The following is a 24,047-nucleotide window of genomic DNA, read 5'->3' on the forward strand; positions in this document are numbered from 1 at the left end:
GAAGCCACACTGGGCTCCGGGTCCAGTCTGCTCCGGGCTCCAGTCTTCTCCCAGGCCTCATTCTTATGCCCTTGCCAGAGAGACCATGGCTCCCTGAGGCTTGAGGTACTTGCCTCCCCCATCAAAGCCGAGGCATGGGCCCGGCATCAGGCAGGGGGTGCGTCCACCTGTGCGGGGGGGGGGAGAGGGCCAAAAAAAGGGGTCTTATTATCAGTGGAGCTCTTTGAAGCTCTCCGGGGTGTCAGCTGTGCAGCCAGACGCCATGCTGGGCCCAAGGCTGGCCAGTGACACTCACAGGGGCTGTTTCTCTAGGGCTTTGGCACTGAGAACAATCTGCATGTTTTTAAGGGTTGTTTTCAAAAAGGAGAGAAAGAAACAACACAGAGCTGAAGTACGCACTCTCTGGCCCTTTACAAAAAGAAGCTTGCGGCTGAGGCCCCTTGCTGCTGGCCCTGAGAGGCAGAAGAGGCCATGAGGAAGAGAAGAGGAGAAACCTGCAGTCATATAGGGTTGGCCCAGGTCTGGAGCAGGATGTCCTCAAACAGAACAGGAAGAAGGCTTTGACCTTGGCCCGAAGTTCGAAGGCACCAACTCCATGTCCTGCCCTGGTCAGGAGCTTAGCAGGAGGGTGGGGAACCTGGGAGGTTCTGGAATCCTTGGACCTTTCTTACCATGGAGTGTGCTCTCGGACACAGCCTTCTCATGAGGTTTCACCATGTGGGAACCCAAAGGCTCTAGAGTTGACCCCAGGGATGAGCTCTAGAGAACCAGAGGCACAGGCATGAGGCAGAGCAAGCAGGAACTGGAGGGAAGGTGGCCGCGTGGCTGCTTCTTCCCGGCCTTGCTGTCCCTCCTGGAGGTGCAGAGCAGGTGCAAGGGAGTCAGCCCTTCTCCCTCCTGCTTGTCTTCTCTCATACTGCCCATGGAGGCCTTTCTTACTCTTATTTTTTGTCCTTATTACTACCAGTAGTCCATTTATTTCTTCCTGCCTTCAATCACCCAAGACCACTGTGGTTAATTCCTATATGGGAAACGTGGGTCCCTTAGGTCCCACAAAACTCATCATGGGACCTTGCATAGGATGGATGGCCACCTCACAGAAATGCTTCCTCTGGACCTCAAAAAGAGAATGACCTAAATAACAAGCCCATAGGCCTTAGATTCCCAGACTGACCTGTGGAAGACATATTATGAGACTGTCCAGGGAAGGAACATGGCTGTTTCATCCAAATTCCACTCATTCTTCCCTCTTCCAGCTTCTCCTTTCTCATAGTGGACATGCCCGGCTCTGCAGTCCCAACCACTGCCTCCTCCCTGGCTGCCCACACCCAGCCAGCTAGGACCTGTGTCCCCACTCTGTGTCCTCCTTCTTGACATCCAGCAGCTTTGGATGCTGTGGGCAAGCCTCCCCTCCCAAACCTCTCCTCCCTGTGCTTCTAGGACCCTTCTCCAAGTTGTGAGCAGTTCCCTTGCCCCTGCACTGGACTCTCTTCCCCCAGCTCCCACATGAACATCAGCGTTCCCCTGGGCTTTTCTTTCTGTCCTATGCCTGCCCCCGGCTGTTCTTATCTAACCAACAACTAAACACCAAACTGTCTAAACTCTGCCTTCCTACACTTTACTCAACTATCAATTCGTTCCTCTTGCTGCCTGAAGGCTTCCCCCGGAGAGGTACCTCATTCCAATCCATGTCAGAAGAGGACAGCCATTCTCTCTGTCCTCAAACCTCCTTCCTCTCCATTCCATCTGATCCGAACTCCCAAAGCTAAGACCCTATATCCTCCCTAGTCTGCTCTCCCTGTCACCTCAGCCTCCAACCTGGTGTCAGCTCTAGTTCCCAAGCATTTCTCCCATGGCATTAGTCACAAACAACTCCTGACACCGTATGGTTGAACACAGGGAGCGTTCATCAGGGGCCGGTGCTGTGGGTCAGGCCACCCTCCTGAATGGCGTGCTCATGGCGTCCCGCCTCCTTCCTCTTATAGCTCTGCCACTTACGGCACATGGCCTCCAGCAGGAAGAGAGGCACAGGTCATTTGCTAGCACCGGTCACTCAACCCCAGCTTTCCTGCAAGGGGCTGGGCACATGGTGAAGCACTTCGATATCAGCCACGTCCATGGAATCCCTCTCTCCATGGCACCCACTCTGCCTTGCTTTAGGCTTCTCTGCACCCTCAGCAACATGGCATTGACTGATTCCTAGCTCCCTGCTTCTGGGGTTTCCTCTGGAATCCATCTGTATTAAGGCTGATCTTTCCACAAATGCTTCTGGAGACTTTGCATTGCCTTAGGATAAAGTCCAAGCTCCTTAATTTGGCCTGCAGAGCCCTTCAGACTTAGCCCCAGGTTGGCTTTCCAGCCTCCCTCTCCCAGGCTCCATCCACTCCTGCACTGGCTGCCCTGACCTGTCCCTGTGTGCCTTACACCAGCACAGCTTGGCGCCCTCCTCACCGAGAAGGCTGCCTGTGCCCAGCCCGACTGTGTTTCTTGCTCACCTTCTTCCCCCTTACATCCTAACCCCCTACATGACACACAGACACTGCAGTGTGTAGTAAATTCCTGCTCACCCTTTCAGGGTGGGAACTGGGTGTCAGTCACTCCTGTATCCTGGCACCTGACCTGTGGCAGAGCTCATGCCCGTTTGATTTCTTCTAGCGTGGGCATGAGGTATATGTCCTCTGCACTGTGGACTGAATGGCCTTGCACACTTAACAATGTGATGCCTGAAATGCTACAGGGCCTCCCCTCTGTTAGCAGTTCCCTGAGGGCTATAGAGAGGGGACAGCTGCAAGGTGACCCGCAGAGGGGCTCCCGGGGGAGGTGCATGGTCGGCTGAGCCTCAAATGGCCTGCCCTGCTTGCATTTGCACCCTTATGAATTATTTCTCCCTGCCATTTGGAGAGGTCAGAGGTCAGCTCAGCTCCTCATGAATAATGAAGCAGCACTCAACGTGTCTCCTTTCTGCTGGGGGAGGGAGAGTTACCATAGGAGAGGATGGAGACCAGGCTATGCAGGTTGACTCCCATTTTTTTAACCCAGTTATTTGCTTAGAGAGATCATTGGATCCAACTAAGAGACGATTGCTTGCATTTTAGAACCATTCCCTCATAGACCAAACAGAAAACCGAGAGAATGGCTCAGGTCACCCCCAGAGTGCCTGAGGAACCTCCATGGCTTTCTGTAGGTCTGGGGTGCCCCAGACTGGTCCGTGTGAGGCAGATTATGCTACGGTAACAAGCATCCCCGCACTCTCAGAGGTTTCCTTCTCGGCCACTCTGCATGTCTGTCTCAGGCAGCGCAGGGCTCTGGCCCATGGCACCTCTGCCCGGGCACCAACAGACACCTTTGGGCAAAGTCTGGCCCTCTACCTGTTTTGTTACAGTTTTGTGGAACTCAGCCACCCCTGCTCATTTATTCCCCATCTTTAAGTGTTTTCAGGCCATACTGAGGAGCTATGATAGAGATCACATGGCTCACAGCACCTAAGATACTCCTCTTCTGTAGGGAAAACTCTTGGGGCCCTCTGGCCTGGACTGTCTTGTCGCTATGGCAGGGGTAGGAAGTGTGGTGACCAGAGCAGAGGTCCCCTGTCCTTGCAGAGGGTGGGGAGACAGAGTCTGCCCATAAGAAGGAGTGGAGACCAGCCCCCATAACCCCACAGCCCCAGAACCCCCACATCTGTTGGCAAATGTTTACACGGAGGCTGGGAAGCTTGAGAGGCAGAACTCTGCAGATAGTGACAATGGGAAAGGCCAACCCTTTGAAGTCCTGAAGCCAGCATTCTGGTACTCGTGGCTGTGGGGCTGCCTGTGGGTGCACACATGGCCTAGCACCCCATGCAGGCTTACCCCGTCCAGCCAGGAACAGGTGCCTTCCCCAGACCCCGAGTGTTTCTCAGCGTCGGAGCTGGATGGCTTACAAATCAACTTCTCTTAAGCAAACAGAAACCCCAGAGATTCAGAAAAGGCCCTTTGAAATCCATGGACGGGGAAGTGTTTGAAATTGAGCAGGAAAAACATCAAAAGGGAACACCCCTCAAGTGCCTTCCTGCATCTGAGAAGTAATTAGGAGAACTCTACTTGGAAGCTTCCAGGGCATCTTTAAGATGCCCCTGTCACCCCACCTGCCATCAGAGAGGCAGGCGAGAGACACTCTGCCAGCTGCTCTTGCTGGCTGGCTCTCATCTCTGTCCCAAGGCAGAGCTGGGGGCAGCCTGGAGGAAGTGATGGTATTTGCTTTCCTGATCAGCCTGGAGGCCCCCCACCCCTATCTCCAGCTCCAGCTCCGGCACACCCCCTCCTACAGGTCAGAGAACTGATGCTTATTGTTAACATTTTCAGAAAGTTACACATTGAACTCCATGCCTTTCGAAGGATCCAAAAAAACAGTAACAAGGGAACATGGGATGAATTAAAAAATCCCATCCTTGAGGACCTTGTGTGAGGAGAGCTTTCTTTTGCAAATCTGAGAATTGCTGTGTCCATGACATACAGCTGTGCCTTCAAGATGGGGACAGAGAACCGTGGCCTGGCTGTTCTCGTCAGCTGCCAGGTTTTTCATCTGTGGTCTCAGGTGCCAACCAGGCTTCTCTTGCTGCTCTGACAAGACAGGAATTGCAGCCACAGTTTCTGTCTGTGCCTCAGGCCATCTGTTGTTGGGTAAGGGAGGGACAGAGAAGGGAAGGTCCCTGCTGAGTGCCCATGAGCTCTGGGTAGGCACGTGCTGGTCCAGGAATACAGGTGAGCTGCTGGTTCCCTCAGTCTATCCTCTCAAGTTTGGTGAACTTCTGTTACAGCAGCAGCCCATGCCAGGTTCCAAGAGAGATTCGTCATGGACCCCAGCCTCTAGGACCCACCCAGCCCACCAGGAGACCAGAACATAGATCCATGCCATGGAGGCTAGAAAGTAGGAAGCACGACAGATGAGCCCAAGGGAAGGGCATGGCAGGTCGAGGAGGAAGGGTGACATTGCTTCTAGAAGGGAACAAGATGAAAGGAGGAAAGAACAGGCACCAAGGCTCACTGAGGTCAACTTCCTTCCAGGGTCTTCCATGTCCCCTCAAGGCTCTGATACAAAGGCACATGGTTTCTTGGCAGGAGGGTCATGGTCAGAACCTTCCCACCTCCTCCCTGATCTCCTAGCTGTTTCACCCACCGCCCCATCCAGCCCCAGACACTTCCCAGAGTACACCTCACCCCAGGCATCGTCTAGACCCAGTGAGGGGCAGGAGACTCCTGTGGTCTCCCCTGACCAGCCTTCCTCCTGTACCCTGAGCTTGCAAAGCCAGGCTGGGATAGCCACCAGCTCTTAATGGCACCACAGCCTGTGAGCTTCACTAACACAGGTCTGTTTGTCCCTTTTGCACCCTTGGTGCCTGGCACAGAGCCTCTATGCAGGGGCTCACAGAGGCATGGATGGATGGACAGACACACTGAATTAGAGTTGAACAGAAGAGTTTCTCAAAGCCTGTCCCTCTTATAGCTTCTCCCTATATAGGAGGCACCTTCTGTTTGAAGGCAGAACAGACAGGTCATTAGGATATGACTAATATTCACTTTGTGCAAAGCCAGATAAAGATGTCTTGGGTCATGGGTGCCTGGGTGGCTCAGTGGGTTAAGCCGCTGCCTTCGGCTCAGGTCATGATCTCAGGGTCCTGGGATCGAGTCCCGCATCGGGCTCTCTGCTCAGCAGAGAGCCTACTTCCTCCCCTCTCTCTGCGTACTTGTAATCTCTCTCTGTCAAATAAATAAATAAAATCTTAAAAAAAAAAAAAAGATGTCTTGGGTCTTAAAGACACACAGAGAAAGGAGCTATGTCTACAGGAGCTTCTAGCACCTTCCTAGCTCAAGACCATCAAGCAAGCTGATTTTCATTTGCTAAACTGGAGCCATGTTGTGGATACTATTCTCCCATATCCTGCCCACCCTTTTTTTTTTTTTTTTTTGGCCTTTTCCCTTAAGAAGGTTCTGGGGATGCCTTATGAATATTTTGGCACAGCTGTGGCTTTTTGATCCCTAATATTGGCCCAGGAAGATGAAGGCAGAAGCTGGAATTTCCTCCTACCCCACCTAGAGCAGGGGTCGGCAAACTCTTTTCCAGGAAAGGGCCAGATAATAAGAATTTGGACTTGTGGGCAATATGGTCTCTGCCACAGCTACTTCTGTCCTTGGGAGCAAGCAGCAAATGGATGGGTATAGTTGGGTGCCATTAAACCTTCATTCACAAAAGCAGGGGGTAGCCGTATTGGAGCTGCAGGTGAGTCCATTGACCCCTGAACAGATCATGGAGACAAAGTGAGGGGCCTGAACCTCAGGCCTGGAGTCAGCAGCGTGGATGCTAGAGGCAGATGCTGGTGAGTGAATCAGAGCTCCTGCAGAGAGAACAGCAGGGGGCTGCATTTGAGGTGAAGGGAGGCCTCCTGGAGGCCTCCATCCTGGGCAGCCAGACACCTTTCCCGAGTGCCTGCAAGAGAGCATTAGAGGTTATGTGGGTACAAAGCATGGCCTGCTCTCTCTCCTGGGACCAACCATCTTGTTCAGGCTCCTTAGCCTCTGACCCCAAGCTGCCAGCATGAGCTCATCCAGCCCAGCCACAGCTCCCCCTACCCCCGCCGCCTGGCCCTGCTGGGTCTCCCCAGCCCGAGTCCCCTGGGCCAGAGCTGGGGAGGCACCCCAGGCCCTCTGGCCCTGCAAGCTGTTTGCAGCTCTTTTTGGAGCCAAGCAGGAGAAGCAGGCCATAAATGTTTCATTCTAAAGTTTTCTTTAGGAAGCACATTCCTAAGAGTCTGATTTACACTCCATGTTCCCGAGTGGTAACGTGTGATGAATAAAACATGCTTATTTCATGGCTCCTTGGGGTGATGACAGTGTTTTCTGGACTCATATTAAAAATTAAAACGTGGAGATGTTTTTCTCAGGGTCTTATTCTGTGCCAGTGTGGCCAGGAAAGCGACGTGGAGCCCCCATATGGCCTGCCAACCGCAGACCCCCCTTTTCCCTCTTCTTCGTCCCGACAGGAAAATAAAATGGCCCGCTTTCCAGTACGGCTCAGGGGCCCCATTAAAATGCAGCTCTGGGCCTCGAGTGTCTGGCAACAACCTGACAATTTAGAATCGGGGATCCACAGCCACAGCACAGCAGCCAGAACCTGACACTGGGCTTCCAAGTGGCAGAGGCCAGAAACCACAGGAAGCTGTGGGCACAGGGCACCATGAGAAGCAACAGTCCAGGTTTTACTGACTCTCTGCTGCAGGGGTGTGTGAGCTCCTCACCCGTGCAGTCCCGGTGGGTCTGTCTTTTATCAGCTGCAAAAGGAGTCCGGGAAGAGGGGAAGTGCACTTTGTTTATGGGATTACATATTCTGCCTGGCCCCGGCCTCCTAACAGGTATGTGTCCTCGGGGGCCACTGGGTGTGTGTGGCTCCAGGGAACAACAGCACTGGGCCCCTTGGCATGCTGTTCTGCTCTTTGCTCACACCGTGGTCAGTTCCATCTGATGGGGCATCATGTCTGACCTGTGCCCCAGCCGGTTGACCCTATATACACGGGGCTCCTGTCCAAAGGTCATGGATTATGGTTTTTTAACATTAGGCCCAAAGGGCTTGCTGGACTACCAGGTCCCTGGTGGTGTTGGCTGGCATCCCCAGACTGGGGTCCACTCACCTGCTTGGGCTGAACACCAGCTCATGTCCCTTCTAGAGTCACCCAAGAAGAATATGACGTGAACCTGTTTTATCAGAGCCGTAGACCTTCCTTGAGACAGAGCAGTGGCGTGGTTCCATGGTACGCAAGGCTGGGCTCTGCTTTGAAGTCACAGCAGAGATGTCCACCTGCTGACCTCTGAGATGGGGAGAATGTCTTTTCGAGGGCTGTTCTCCCAATTATTTTTATCTGAAAGCAGCTGTAGCGGCTTCTCCTTCCTTATTTTTATCCCTGCCTGATTTCTCTCACTCCTGCCAAGGCTTCACTAATCCCTTAAGGCCAGAATCATTTAAATTAAGCCATTAAAAATCAAAGCAATATCAGCAATGCGGCTCTTGGCTAGGAGGAACCAGGCTTCAGTCCCGAGGCCCAGAAAGCCCAGTCCGGCATGGTCAGAGCTGGAGGGCAAGAGGCACAGGACCCCCTGGTATTGCATTAAATCAGTCTCAAACTCAACTTCATTTGTGCCGTGTGCTCAAGGAGCAACTTATTATAGGTGTAGCAGTGCCTCCACTGAACACTGTGCCTCCCAGTCCCTGGGAGGATGCTGATGATGAGGAACCTGGTGGGATGCACTGTGCTCATGAAGTTTTACTCAAAATCACTTAAAGGAGAGCCCATTCTTGCTGTGATACCTGCCAGCAGGTAGCAGTGGCCTGGCTGCCTCTTGGGGCTCCTCAAGTGGCTCCAAGATCTCATCAGTTACGTCCTGCTCTGCTGGGCATGTGGTCCTCAGTCATCCACAGCTCAGCAGTCAGTGGGGGTCACCCTATCCACCCGTTGGCCCCAGCAACATTTCTCATCAGCTCCTACCAATAGTAACAAAAAGGAAGATCTGATTCAGAGTAGAATGGATGGAAACCCCATCTTGATCAGAAAGTCACACTATTCAGTTTTTAGGACCCTGAGAACCAAGCCCCAACGGGCATGGTCAATACTCAGTGGACACCGTGTACCCTTGGGCTCTGCATTGCATTGCACAGAGGAGGGAGACAGGAACACACACTCTGCTGCACATCAGTCCTTGATACTTTCCATCTTGACCTTTAAGAAAAACCGTTTTCACAAGTGTGATCTCTCTTGATTGCTCCATTGTAGCTCCAAGTACTGGTTTGCTGTGCGATCCCACATATTTGCTTTATAGCATTAGACATACCGAGTTTCAACTAGAGACCAGGTTTCCAGCAAACCTGTCAGAAGGCCCCTCCCCTCTGGCTTTATTGAGGTGCTGAACCATGTCTCAGGTGGCTCCATGTACCTGGGCAGCCCCTTAGTCCTCCCTGAGCCTCCTGAGCCTCTGCCGCATGGAGCGTCCTATGTTTGGTCCCCAGGAGTTGGCAGACGCCAACAAAGATAGGGTCTGGAGCCTGAATGCCACAAGCACAGTCCCAGACAGCCTCCCCACTGCCTGGCAGATGGAAATCAATCTTCTCTTCTTCTCTGTCTTTCCTGGCTGCATGCATTGTTGCTTCCTGCTGGATTCGGGCTTGAGCTGGTCAAGGATCCTGGGGAGTAGAGCCCCCGGGCTGACTGCCTTCCAGGTACAGCACCACTCAGAGCAATCCCCACACTGGGTCAGCAGTACTTTGCATGTGAGGGGTTGGTTTGGACTGGTTGGCTGTTTCAGGAGAGTTTATTTGGACAGGAGAAACATTGGTGAAAGCAGGGTCCTGGCTTTGGGCTCCACCTAAGCCAGTGACCAGGTGCCTCAGTGGTTCAGCTGATTGTCCTTTGCCTGCATGCTGCTGCCATCAGTCACCCGTGGTCAATCTGAAGGGTCACCCCCAGGGTCCTCTCTTGTCCACTCCTGGCATCACCACATAGATGGCATCCAGGGAATGCAATCCAGGGAATCATGGAATCACCGTAAACCAGTGTGTTCTTAAAACAGACCTCAAATGATTAAGCCCTGTTAACTCTTTTTATATTACTTAGAAAATGTATCAGAAAACCATAGTCCCTTATTGATACTAAAATGATGGAAAACTTTTTTAAAATGAGAGGAAGCGCCTGGTTGGCTCAGTTGGTTAAGGGTCCGACTCTTGGTTTCGGCTGCAGAGAATATGAATCCTACCAGACCCAGGTCATGTGTGTGTCCTGGGAAGCCAGGGGCAGGGAGCATCCCACAGCTACCACCGCCAGCCCTCTAAGCATGCTGGTGTGCCTACATCCCCATGTTGAAGGGATCCTCCCACCCTCCAGTTTCCTTGTCCTGTGGGCAGCAGTCAGCATGGCTGATGACGGCTTCCCCTTGGAAAGAAACACTTGCTTCCCTGGGCCTGGAGACGCCAGCAAGGTTTTCCTTCTGTCCCTGAGGCCAATTGCTCTGCCACATTGTGGGGCCCCTGTAAGACATGGGTCTGGTCTCACCTCAGCCTTTCTCTCATCGCCTCTCTTTGCCTTCAAGGTAAAGACCAGAACCCTCATGTTGGCCCAGGGATCCATGAACAGACTGGCTCCACCATCCTTAGGTGCTTCACGCTTGTCCCTCCTCCAGGCTTTCCTCTTCCCAGTTTTTCAAGCAGGCCAAGCTTGCCTCTCCCAGCCTTTGCCTGGCAGGCCTCTGCTCCTCCCTCACCTGCCCGACCCTCGCCACCACACCTCACAGGCCTGCGTGCCGCTCACAGAGGCCCTCTCTGGCCCCAGCGCCCACGTGACGTCCCTGTGGTGTGTTCCTGTGGCCCTGCCTCTATCATGACACGTGCAAAGCTTGTCCCCCGGTATGAGCACCATACTGGGGCCAGAGGCTGTATTTGTGCCCTGAGCCGGTCCTGACAAGTGGTCAGCCGAGTTTAGTGAGCAGCGAGAACAGGCTCCGTCCGGCCATAGCAACCCTACACCTTGGCTGCCCATCACACACAGTTCTGCCTGCATGGAGGGGTGAGAGGGGCGTTTCCCATGATCTCACCACCCCTGCCCCACGCCCGCTCTAGGGAGTGAACGAAGGGCCCTGGCCTTTCTCCCAGGGCCATACAAGGAGAGCTGTGGGTCCTCTACACCTGGGGGGACCTGGAGCTGGGGGGCCACACCTGTGGAGGGCCTCTGGTCTCTGCCTGAAGCTCTGTGGAGTCTGGCCAGCTGTGGTGAGTTCCCCAGGCAGCTCTCCTGAAAGGAAATGGTTCTGAGCCTTTAGTGGTGTCTGTCTCCTCTGGCTGGTATGCCGAGCAAGCAAGAAGTCGCTCTCTGTTCAGCCTAGCTCCCACACAGCTCTCTGGAAACATGGTGCCTGTGCGTCAGCGGTAGGGACACAATCCATGAAGGGGCTGCCTTTGAAAATCAAAGTGATCTCTCACAGGAGGGACTCCTGTGAGACTTGCAGTTGCCTGGGAGATGTGAGGGAAGTTACACTCCTGCATGCACATTCTCATTCTGCCAGCACCCCGTTGTCCAAACAAGAAGAAGAGGTAGACTTTCTGGCTTCTCAGAGGTGTGGATATGCTGTGGTCTGTGCACCTTTCCTGGTCTGCTGAGGAGGGAAGCTAACTGTCTGACAATGCTGCCGTTAGCACACAGAGCTCATCAGCTGAACAAGGTCAGAACTGGTCAGCGAGTTCATGAGAAATGCGGCCCTCAGCCCTCCACGCAAGCAAGAAAGGGTCCCTTGCATTGTACAGTGGTCCTGCTGGCCCGGAGCACCTGCTGGGGCCTCTCTCATTCCATCTTGGTGATTTCTGCTTCTAGTGACCTTCACCCACCTGAGGACTACACCTGCTGTCATGTCCATCTCTGCCAGTCAGAGCAATGGGCAGGCCCCCCGCAGCCCACTCCCCTACCTGCCTCTTCTGAGGCATGGGCTGCTCCTGAGGCTTATTCTAGGTCTGCCTGGCTCCCCGTTCCTCTGGATGCAGTTCCCTCTAGAATTCTTGTCCCTTGTTGGGGGGCCTAAAAGGGACCCTCTAGGAAGGGAGGAGACCCCTGGCTCCCTCAGCTTTGAGGATCATGGATGCCACCTGCCTCCTGACACCCCCAGACACCTCCATCTGTACCAGTTTCCTGGGGCTTCTCTAACTGTACCACAAACCGGGAGTGCTCAAAGCACCAGGAAGTGATTCTCTATCAGTTCTTGGGTCAGAAGTCTGAAATCGAGGTGTTGGCAGGATTGGTCGCTTCTGGTGACTGTAGGAGAATCTCTCCCATCTTCCAGCTGCTTGGATCCCTGGCCTCACTGCCATCTCAGCCTCCGTCTTCGCGTGGCCTTTCTTCCCCTCTGGGTGTCTCTGTTCTCCTGTCTCTTAAGAAGGACACTTGGCACCTGAATTAGGGCCCACCGTAATCAAGGGTAGTCTCATCTCAGGATCCCTACCTTACGCTATCCTCAGAGACTCTTGTTCCAAACAAGGTCCCCTTCACAGGTATCGGGGACTACAACTTGGGCATCTCTTGGGGGGACATAGTTCCACTCACTGTGGCATCTAATACCTCTCCCCAGGAAGAGGGGTGCTGCTTGGGGAGGGCTGAGGCAGGACAGGCAAGGCAGGTGTTGAGGGGTTGGGGATAGCATTGCCCCTTGCAGCTGGGTCTCCAGGATTCTCTGTGCAAAAATCCCCTCAGCGAGATCATCATGCTTTGTTTGGGTCTTCTTTGGCAAATGCAGGAGCAATTAATTTAAGTTCTAAGAATAAAAACAGGTGTCCCCACATGACACACGGTGCGGTGCTGCCCAATCCAGACCCCAACCCAAAGAGTGACTCTCTGAGCCATTCCTGGGGGGCACTTGGAAGCTGGTTCAGGACTGGTGTTCGCAGCCACCAAGCTCCTTCACTGGGCTGGGGGGGAAAAAAAAAGTATGTTATTAACAAAAAACCCAGACATGTGGGACGTGAGAGTTCTGAAGGCTGGAAGTTGAGGCCAGTGAGGGGAGAATAGGTGCCTCTGGGCTTCAGCCTGACTTTGCCTTTCTCTTCCCTGGGGCAGGAGCCTCCTGTCAACTCACTCCTGTCCTCTCTTGTCTGTTTCCAGGACTCCTCTTCCTCGCCCGGACCCGCCCCAGCGGCTGAACAGCAAGGCACTGCACCCAAAGTCCAGCTGCCCCTCAACGTGTGAGCTGCCCTTTCTGTTTTCGGGGTCCTGTGCCTTTGGCTCCTCCCTCCCACCTCTGCTAGCATGTACACGGATGGTTTCTGGAGGATTTCGGATTTGTTATCAACCGGTCCGTTAGTCAACTAGTCAGTTAGTCAACTAGTCAGTTAGTCAACTAGTCAGTTTAGTTGCATCCTGCAATCTGCTGACAAGAGAGTGTGGAAAACAAAAGTCTAGCAGGTTCTTTCAATGTCACTGTCCCCGGGACATTTATAAGAAGAGGGATATTCAGATTTTGAGGGGCGCAGGCACTGGCCAGCACGCTCACCAGCCATAGCATGGGGAAGTTCTCGGGGGGCTGGGAGGATGGAGTGTGGGGGCAGCGGGGGCCCGAGAGGCAGGCAGTCTTATCAGCTTGGGGCAGTGGCTAGTTACCCAGTGCTCAGACATAGCTCCGTGTTTCACAGCCACGACTGCCCCACGGTTCTGGCAACTTATATCATCGCAGCTGCATGTCATCCCCAAATAGAACCAGATGAATCAGTGCCAGGAAGCGAGACGCTTATCTTGTTTAGAAAATTTGCTCTTGTTAAATCACAGCTCTTAAGAGCTACGTGCCGTTTAAAAATTCTTCATTTAAATAGTGTGCTGAGAAATTAGACTTCCTTCTACTCTTTTATTTGGCAATGAGCTCAGTTACTTGAATGAATGTTTTGAGGTGGAGAATATGACTCTGGCAAACAATTTGGCAAAGTAGATCATCCCACAGCCCCAGTGCAGGTCAAAAGGACACTTAGAACCTGCCCTTTTGCAGAACAGAAGGTATTCCAAGTGAAAAACACAAACAAACCCAAAAAATGCCATTTGAAAAAGCAAGTTGCAAAGCTTCGGAAGGTTTCCTAGAAGCTCTGGCAGATAGGAAATCCCTGAGCATCTCCCTTTATCTGCCCATGCTGTGACTGCGTTATTCCCACAACCAAGGAAACAAAAGGAAATCAAGACTTACCTATTTTTTACCTAGCTTCCTGAAGGGAATATAAATTAGTAAGCTACGTTTAGGTGTCTCTAGGTTGAAATTTAACTTTTCACCATCATTGGACAGAAGGTGCTATCTTCTGTCCTGGTGTCCTAATAAGCACCAGTGACTTCCACTCATACCTGGGGGGGTGGGCAAGGAGGAACAAGGAAGGACTTTGCTCTTCTTGAAAAACTGGATGCAGGACCCCATCCCTGAGGAAGCAGACCAGCATCCCCAGGAGACTGTGAGGCACTAATGTGATTGCCCAAATGAGGGGCAGGACACAGGAAGCTCTTCAAGGACAAGGCCCAGGTTTTTCATTTTGGGGCCCCTCCCCCCCACAAGAATGCCTGGCACACAGGCTCTTTCAGTAACTTTTTCCTTGTTCTGATGGCCAATGCCTTCCCATCCAGGGTGCAGAGGGCTTCTGGTATCAGCCCAAAGCCTCCGGCTCTTACACATCAGATCAGCTACCAAGAAGGCTGCTCTGTCTTTGAGATCCAAAGGTTATGAACACAGTCCAAGAGTACTGTGAGTGTATACTGGAGGTCTCAGCCACGCCCAGCCCTTCTGTGTCGTGGAGGCTTTTTAATTTGGTATAAGTATGGAGTGATCTCTTTCTCCTGTCCCTACTCTGCCCTGGACGGTGAGGAGGCCACTGTAGTTCCCAGCCCCCTGCCCCCTTCCCCATCTGCCTCCCCACAGAGCACGGAGTTCCTGTTTGGGTGGAGATTTTCATCTGAGTAACAGAAGGGAAACTGATGAGTCAGATAACTCGTTGAAAAGATGGCAAGTATGTCTGAGCAACAGATGAGTCATGACTGGTGTGACCCGAATTGTCTGTTGAGAGTTAACCGTGAGCTCACTGTGGCTATGGAACTAGCTCCGGGGCAGGGGCACCCCATACAGCATTCCACAGGATCTATTTTGAGAGTGTAACCTTTGAAATCACATGTTTTAATTTGATTCCCGGGGAGGAGAAGATGATGCTGACCTCAGCCCAGCAAGTAGGGCACCAGCCTGCCCATCCTCCTTAGCTCCAACAAGTCAGCTGTCCCACGGGTATGGTGACTGGTCTCTGGGGGGACCATGGTTGCTCTTTATCAGACTGTTATTCCAAAAGCGAACATAAGTCATGTGCAAAAGTTTGAGACTGAACGTGAGAAGAGCTGCCTTTGAAAAAACAGTTGCAGCAACAAGTGTGCTGCTGGGAGGGAGCTGGAGAGGGAGGGAGCTGGGGAGTGTGCACATGGGAACGACCCCAGGACCTCGGGGAGCGCCCCACCGTGTGGGCTGAGGTCAGTCAGTGCTACAGTCCCTCCCAGAGGCCCTCATTCTGTAATCCTCATAGCACGTGGGTTTGACCACCACAGGTCAGGTCCTATGCTCGGGTCACAAGCCCACGTGATTAAAAAACCAGACCCCTAAGTTCTGCCTTAGGTAGCAGGAAGGTCTTGTGTCCTTCTCCTAGCATAGAAAGGTGTCTGCTGGCACGGCCTTTCAGGGACCCAGTGGCCCTGAAACACAGAAAAGGGGTCTCAGTTTGCCCATGCAGTGCATGGAGGTGGCTGCTGGTCTTCAGATCTGTGGGGCCTGTGCCCTTCCTGTTAACTTCTCTAGTGTTGCGAAGCCACCCAAAGTCCACCCCGGCTATTGGGCTTGCTGTGTTTTGTCTGCATAAGCCACCGTGCCTCCCAGGGACTGAAACAAGTGTCAGGTCAGGGAAGGCCCATCTGGAAGTGCTACAGCGTTACAGTATGCTTGTGATTAGGCCCACTCAGACTGGGGCTTAAAATTCTCCCCTCCACTTTAATGCAGGCGTCTCAGAGCCAGACAGGGAAGTGAGGACCAAAGGGGCAGGCTGAAGGGAGAGGACTGAGCCAGCTCCAAGGTCTCACCAGTTTGGCCCAGTCTCTTGGAGGCTGTGCTGAGGACTCTCCTGCTGGAGGGGCGGATGCACAGGTATCAGGTGAGCCAACACAAGCCGGATGCTGCTCCCTGTTTGTCCCAGTGCCTGTGGGTCTGCATGCCTGTGGGCCAAGGGCAGGCAGAGCTGTGGGCTCTGAGAGCCTCCTCACTCAGAGACCTGAGCGTAGCTCACCATCTGGGAAGGAAACTTCCACAGACAGAGGGGTACAGTTTATCCCTGGGGGAAATCCAAGAGCCTCCTGAAGTATGTGACTGCTTGTATGCTGCCTGTGAGGTCTGGGAGTCGCTTCATGGGAGCCAGAGAAAGCCCAGGATGTTGGGGCGAAGGGAGTGGGGCTGCCTGTTGACTGGAAGTCCTGGGTGAAAGGCTGGCTACTCCCATGGCTTTGCGACATTTCCCCAAATGCTCCCTGTTCTCCCCCCGGAGCATGTGCACCTTCAGTCAGCCTTTCGTCAGCAAGCTGGCATCGGCTCACTCCTCCCTAGCTCAGCTGCCACTCCTCCCCAGCTCAGCTGCCACCTCCTACCAGGGGACTTCAGTGGCTTTCTTCCCTGACCCCATTGCATCCCCTGCAGACCCTGACATGCACCTGTGCTGTCTCCGCCTTCCCCAGAGTGGGTGCTCCTGGGGCAGGCTCCTCCACCACCTAGCCGCACATGGCAGTCATTCTGTAGACATCCATCAAATGGTACAGTCAACTTGCTAACCTGAGCTGCTGCGACCCTGGTAACCAGAAGGGCAGGAGCAGAACGCTTCACAGGAGTAACTGAAAAGAATCTTTTACTTATTCTAGGAGAAACATGAGCAAGCCATATAGAGGAGAAAGGTTTTAAATTAATGAAGGCACTAAAATACTTCAATTCACTCCTTGATTAGAGCTGAAGAAAACTATAGATAATTAACACAAGCGAACATCTTGCTACAGAAATGAGCAAGCGATGCGGGTGAGTGACAATGTCCTTGGAGATGTCCAGGAAGCCGCTGGTAAAAGCAGACAGGGTGTGATGCTAGGCTGAGGGGCCACCGCCGATGGATGCTCCCATGTGCATGCCCTCCATCCAAGAGCACCCCGGGGGAGGTTGTGGGGGGGCCTGATGCCTACCCTCAGGCTCACACCTTTAGGCTGGAGGAGTATAACCTGAAAGCCCCAAATAACCCACAGGATGGTGGGAAAGAAGGCTCTCTGAACCACATTCTTTTACGATTGTCTTCAATAAGATATTTTTAGTATCAACCTTTGTGTGTGAAGTGACTTCTGGGCCTGCGGGAGCCATCCCTGTCTGACCCACACATGTTTTTGAGATGACCCTGAGCTGTCGTGGAAGTCTGTGTGGAGCTGAAGAGGCCTTCTGAAGCAATAAAAAATGAGCATGGGCCCTGGGAACCATAAGGATGAGGACTGTATGGGGACTGCCTCTTCCGTGCCAGGCCTGCATGGCCCCTGCAGGCTCCAGGAGGACCAGCCTGCCACTCTGAGCACTGGGGTGTGGGCATCCAGCCGGCTCAGAGACCGTCAGCAAGGCTGTTATGGCTGTGTGCTGCAGAGGGGACACGGGTGGAGAGGGAGTGAGGAAGTGGCACTGCTGTGGCTGTTGGTGCGCAGAGCAGGGACCAGGAGGGCGGGAGATGTCTGGCTCGCTGTGGGCAGGGCCATCCCTAAAGAAAACTCATCCCCCCACCCTTCCCAGCGCCCCTCCCCAGCATGAGCCCCAGGCCAGAGATGATCTACAGACACCTTGTGCAGAAGTGAGGACCTGCACAGCCATCTGCTTCTGCTTTTCTCTCTGAGGATCCCAAAGGAAAAAGAAGTGGGAGGGGCAGAGATTTTTCAAGGTGAAGTCAGACTTATTTACATTCCAGTTCCCCCAGCAACGCACACCTAGAGGCCAGACTTGACGTTTTGAGACCAGAGGAGAGCTTACTCGTCCGCAGAACAAACTGGAAATAAAGATGGAAAGAGCACACGCATCAGTGTCCTGAGGCAGACCAGAGCAGTGCCTCCCGGTGCCGTGGCCGCAGGAGCTCCCCGGCTCCAGAACCCCGCCTGGCCCTGCCTGACCTCGGCAGGGCCCACCAGCCTCCCCTACGGCCTCTCGTGGTGCCCTGCCCCAGCCGCAGGCCGTAGAGCCCCGCCTGCTTCCCAGTCGCTGCAGAAACACAGATCCTTACCATTCTGAGCCTTCGTTTTCTCAGCTGTGACGTGAGGGTCACCCTGGCCACAAGTTCACATGGGGCTTAGGCAAGATCCTGTGAGATGTTGACACCTGCGCTCCTGCCCTCATCCAGCCGGGCTGGTGGCCCACGGCATGACTGTTCTTAGGACTCCCAGACAGACCTCTTATAAAGAAGGTGCAGTTAGTTTTTGAGGTACAGCTGAGAGTTAAAGACATGTTTTGAAGAAGAGTAGTCTGTCATCCCTTGGAGGTGATGGCATTCCTGGAAATGACACCCCCAAAGAGGACTGCCCACTGAACGTTGAGTGAGTAGAAGACCAGAAACTGTGAAGGAAACATCAGCTTCCGCAGCTAAGAATCCAGATCTCCCATGTGAAGAGACTCAAGGCAGCACAAGATCCAAGCCTGTCTGTTTGCGAACTAATGGCCATGATGCTGTCTGTCAGCAGGTCCCATGCCAGAGCGTGTGACAGGCGGGCTGTGGGGCTGGTGCCGGTACCCCTGCTCCAGGGCTCTGTAGGCCCACACGCTTAGCCCAGTCGGACAGACGGGGCAGCGGTGTCCCGCCACATTCACCTCCAAGTTTGGTCTTTTTCCTGTTTTTGTCATCAGGAACTATTCTGTGTTCCTTTGAAATAACAATGGACGTTTGATAGAAGACTTTTCTGACTTAAGAGACTTAATCAGGGTGGCTTGAGGCCCATGATGTAAAGAATCTTTTTTTTTTTTTTCATTGTTGTTTTGATGGGGAAGGATGGAAACTCCCTTTTTGTGCTGAGAGTTGAATGCAAAGTCTTTGTTCTATTGAATGTCATGGAGATCCTCTAATGTTCAGGGAATGAGAATCGCCTCCTTCCCAAAAGACAGTTAACTTTCAATTATTTGATGGCTGCTCCCCCAGGATCTCAAACATGATTGTCAGTTCTGATGGCTCCTGGTGTATTTATTGCACTTGTTAACACTTGCTTGGTTTTTAAGATCTGCAGTGTGCTTCCCCCACTGTGGAAGTTGGGTGCTAATGCATGTCACTTACCGAGAATGCTGTGGGCCAGTGCAGTGCCTTGGGCTGCTGAGCCAACCTGAGCCTTACATGCTTGCCTGGGGTCTGTCCACTCACTGGGAGGGCCGCGCATGACTGGGCAGGTGTCCCCCGTCCATAGCTTCAAACTCCATTGAGCGGGTGGACGGTGCAGGTGGCATGCAGAAGTCACCCAGATCCCAGGGGCTGCAAGGATAGGTGGAGGGGCGAAGAGACAGTCCCTCATCAAAGCTCCATTCCCTAGGCCACCCACAGGCCCCTGTTCAGAGGGCTCCCTGATTCCCCAGGAGCTGGTCAAACCGGTTTGGAAACAATGTTTTTCAAACTCCTGTTTCTCCTCCCCTATTCCCTCCCTCCCCCAGCTCACTGCCTTCTCTGCCGGCTTCGGTCTGTCTGGGTTCTCTAGGGCAGCTCAGCTCCCTCCTGGACAGACTCAGGTCTCTCTGCTCTCTTGCCCTGTAGTTCACCCTTTGCTTCTCCTTTTCACTCTTCTCCTCACTGCTGAGACACCAGTACACTGCAGCCCCATCCTTTCAGCCTTTTCTTGCCTCCCCATGGTACCCATCCCCTCCTGGCACAGTCCCATCTCCACACCGGCCTCCCCAGTGAGGAAAGCTGGTACCTGTTTGTGCTTGTTTTTGTGTTTGAGGTCAGCCAGCAGACCTGTTTCTAGGATGAGCCCACACACATGCAGTGGCACACACAGGCACACTTCCCTTCAGCAGTCTTCGTCTTCATCTCAACACCAGAGCCCCTTCTTTTATAAAACAAGAATTTATTAAGAGTCGAGTAGATGCCAGACATATTCTAGATCCTGGGGATAGAGTAGTGATCGAGACAGATAAAAACCTCTACCCTCGTGGAGGGTACAGTGTAGTGGGGAGTAGAGGGCTGCAGGGGGACAGAGGAGAGCTCCAGATAGAGGGGAGCATTGGGGCAAGTTTAGCATATCGGGGGACACGTTGGTGTAGAGCTGCCCTGAGCCAGGATTTGCTGGTAACCCCAGCTGGAGACGCATACTCATGGTCCCCATCCTCCAGGCTGGACTGGGCTTTCTCTGCCGGGGCTGTCACCGTCCTCTGGAGCTAGACTGGCTTCCCGGTGGCAGCTGGCTGCCTTGCACCAGGATCCTGGCTGAGGACAGGATGATCTGTCATTGGAGGACCCAACTGTTTAGGAGTCCTCATATCCCCCGCGACCGGCGAGATGAGAGTGGAAGAGTGGGGCCTTTAAACTCTCCAACATGATGCCCTCTTTGAGGAGGTCGGCCAGTCTTGAACCTCCACACATGAAAGCAGCCTTTGGAAAAGGAGTCTTTGTTCAGGCAGAGTCCAGGCAGGCGGAAAGCTGTGGAGCACCACTTGAGGACACAGGTGCTGGCCTGCCAGCCCCGTCCTTGGACACCCAGTGGGCCCAGAGGGAGGAGGAGGATGTGCCCGAGGTGTGTGGGACATCGTCTCTTCCTGGGCCTGAGGTCCGAGGAGGCAGCTGGCAGGGCACAGGCCAGTGGTGGGCCTCGTGTGGCATTACGGCTCTCCGGGGGCCTCCAGGCATGGCTGCAGTGGATGCTGGTACCCATGCCTTGTTGACCAAGCCAGGGATGACAGCCCGGCCCCTGTCACCCCTGCTGGGCGAAGGGAACAAAGGCAGCAGTTCTTCCTCCCTGCCTGACCAAGGAAATGTGACTGTTTGCTGAGGTCTGTGCTGCGTGCACACACACCCCAAGGTGCCGTCACCCCCAGCTTGGCACTGTGCTCCTGGCTGTTGTGTATTCACAGAATCAAAGAGATTGTTCTCCCCCCATGAAGAGACAGAAGGAGGCAAGCAAACAGGATTATGCTTCAATTACATTTCCTTCAGAGCAGGCACAAAAGGCATGCATTGCTGTTGTTCACAAGCCTCCCACGGCCCCAGCCATTGCCTCTCCTTTCCTCTTGTGTTCATCCTGCCCTTGCCTCCCGACATGAGGCCACCCCCGAGAGGTTAAAGGGCTAGCCGGGGTCTGGGGCACAAATGCAATTGTCACATGACTTTCCTGTTTGTGGTCATCCTCTGTCACCATCAGAGAGCTCCTGCGAGTCATCAGATGTGAAAACAGATGACACCCTGGGTTCTCTTTGTTACCTGGGCATTGCTTCAAAAACCTGAATCTTTCTGTCCATGACAAGCAAGGGGGCCCCCTCCAGTGATGGCTTCCTTTATCCTTCCTGAAGCTCTGAATCCTTCTTGGCCATTGGTGTTTATCTTTTCAAACAGAGAGAGATATCAAGATGTAAGTCATCCTTTCATCCCTAAGGAAAGACAGAGGAGTGGGGGTTGACCTATAAACAAAGGAAATTAACCAGGCAAGGCCTCCATTGAATGAAGCAAATGCACCTGCATTGTTTAGGGTCGGGATTTGGGGGGGGGGGGTCAGCTTTTATGTTGTTTCACCTTATTTGACTTTATGCTAGGGAGAGAATATCTTTACAAGTTCTCATTCTTTGTAGCATGTTCCTTTGCCGGACTCTGAGACTTCAGGAGGCCTCCTTTCTTCTTGCTTGAACCCTAGTGAGTCATTCCCATTTCTTTATTCACCTCCTGAGAGGTGACCTCTCCCAGGTTCAGGAGAGTGCTCTGGGTGGCCTTACTGAGATCCCCAGACCTGAGACCCCATGGCCCTGGGAGGGGTGAATATGCCCACCAAGCCGTCTGTCCTGGGAGGAGACCTGAGAGATGACACTTCTTTAAAATTCATCTGCTGTTTCTCATTGGGCTGAAGTCTCACCAGCTTTTCCCCTGGATCTTGTGAGCAACATGGTTGCCTGATACCATTCTCTCCATCAATTTAAAATCATTTCCCCAAGATCCCAAACTAAGTGCCCCGTGGGGTTGGATATTGAGGTATCATGAGGTATGTGACAAAAGAGGCATCCTCCAGGGTCATGCGCTAACTTACAGGCACAGCTTCTAAACCCTAGGCCAGGATTTACACCACTGAGTTTGTTCTTGGTTTGTCTTCAAATAGGCTTAAGAGAAAAGTAGAATTTAAATTATAAGTCATGGCACAAATATTGCAAGGAAGGATGCAACCAAGAATTCCCTAACTAGACTGCCTTTTCTTTAAAAAGGCTTTTGGGGTCTCCTCTAACTCAGACTGTCAATGAACCAGGCAGGTAAGCCAGGGTCTAGTTAGATAAAATGAGGAAAATCCAGCCCTAACCTTGGATGGTTCATTATTGGTTTTCCCTAGAGTTTTCTCTGGCTGGGGGCATCAGGCTTTAGAAGGTGGGATCCAAAGACTTGTGATCTAGTTCTGGCCCATCCTCCAGGACTTTGGATGAATCACACGGGCTCACTGAGCTATTGGATGGGAGGGTGGCGCTGAGAGCCTGCCTGCCCCGGTCAGCCAACACAGGGTTCTAGGAGTACAAGGCCCTGCTTGTACCTCTCAGGACCTGGTTCTTTAGATGGGCAATCAGAGTGCTGGGTCCTCCCCCTTCCCTGTGCCACTGTAGTGATTGATCATGAAGAGTAGGTCAGGCACAGTGGGCACAAGCCCTGTAGGAATCAGCTTTTCCTTTTGGGGGGACTCATCCAAAGATGAGCCTAGCTGTGACCTAGGTGATGCCAGATGGCATATGCCCATTTCTGTGAGCCATCATTTATTCCTTGGCCCCATTCTTCTTCCCATAGGTACCTGGCGCTCTATGCTTACAAGCCCCAGAAGAACGACGAGCTGGAGCTGCGGAAGGGCGAGATGTACCGTGTCCTAGAGAAGTGTCAGGATGGCTGGTTCAAGGGGACATCCCTCAGGACTGGGCTTTCTGGGGTGTTCCCAGGAAACTACGTGACGCCCGTCTCCAGGTGAGGCTGGTGTCGCTGCCCAGGAGAGGAGGACGCACACCCACCACGTTCTCCTGCAGCAGGTTACCACCTGGAGAGCACGCTGTGGCCTGAGCAAGCCAAAAACCACACGGTCCAGAAGTCAGCAAGGGCTCCCCTGCCCACAGCGTTTGGCCACATGAGCTCAGAGTTCCCCTTGGGTGAGGGTTCCACATGGCAAGCTTTTCCCCTTCTGAATTAGGTTTTGCTTGTCATTCCCTCAGCAGACATGGCTATGAGGGGAGAAGATGGGAGGAGAATGAGCTGGAGTCAGGGCAATGGCACTAAATGGCAATGGAAGTTCTCTCAAGAGAGTGAGCTCTCCAGTGTGTGTGTGTGCACATGTCCCTGTCCTGTCCCATGTGAGTACAGCTGCGGTGTGTGTGTGTGTGTGTGAGAGAGAGAGAGAGAGAGAGAGTGAGAGAGAGAGATACATGTAAATCTGTTCTGCATAAAACACACGTATGCATACACACAAAGGAAAAACATTCTCAAAAGCTAACAAGTGTTATTGAGTGATGGCATTAGGAGTAATTAAAAATGTTCTTCTTTCCTATTTTTGCAAATTTCCTGTTGTATTATTTTTGTAAAACAAAATATAATTTTAAAAGTTTGCTCAAGAAGTTCTCTGAAGTTGCCTGAGAATTTCCTGCTAAGAGGAGGGGTTGACTGCTGATTTTATTCATCCGTCTCCCTTGTGGAAACCATTCACGGGCAGAACTCTGGGTTACCTACAGCACAAGAACATCAGCTGAAGACATGGCCCCTAGGTTTCTGCTCACTCTGGGACAAGACTGACAGGAATACAATTAAATAATGCCTAGACTTGCACTGATGACTCGACTGATTCATACTTTTCAAAGCACCCCGAGGAGTGGTGCTGGCCCTGTGATGGGCTTCCTTGTATGTCATCGGACCCTTGCTAGAAAGGCCCATAATTTGTGAGTCTGCTTTGTTCAAGCTTTACAGTTTGTTTCCTAGGGTAAAAGTGAGTTCAATAGGTAACAGATATGATTAAAAAAAAAAAATCAGTGGTGCAGTCACTTGAGCATACGACTCTTGGTTTTGGCTCAGGTCATGATCTCAGGGTCATGAGTTCGAACCCCGTGTCAGGCTCCATGCTCAGCACATAGTCTGCTCGAGATTCTCTCTCCTTCTCCCTCTGCCCCTCCCACTCATTCCCTCTCTCTCAAATAAATAAATCTTTTAAAATCGTCATGGTTTTGGCTGGTCCACTGATAAGGTGCCTTGCTACAGGTGAATTTCAGGGTAGTTCTAGGGGCTGAGAAAGGAAGGCTCTGCCT

General features: G+C 52.8%; 1 protein-coding gene across 1 annotated transcript in view; it reads left to right on the plus strand.

The window, feature by feature from the left end:
* SH3RF3 (SH3 domain containing ring finger 3) overlaps positions 1-24,047 on the plus strand; it is a 365,053-nt gene that overhangs the window by 268,876 nt on the left and 72,130 nt on the right. The window contains exons 5-6 of the mRNA XM_082744231.1: positions 12,659-12,738; positions 22,555-22,725. Coding sequence (XP_082600357.1) covers positions 12,659-12,738; positions 22,555-22,725 — 251 coding nt within the window. The remainder of the gene's footprint in view (positions 1-12,658; positions 12,739-22,554; positions 22,726-24,047) is intronic.

The sequence above is a fragment of the Mustela nivalis genome, assembly GCF_964662115.1.
Source record: "Mustela nivalis genome assembly, chromosome: 8".
Lineage (NCBI taxonomy): Eukaryota > Metazoa > Chordata > Mammalia > Carnivora > Mustelidae > Mustela > Mustela nivalis.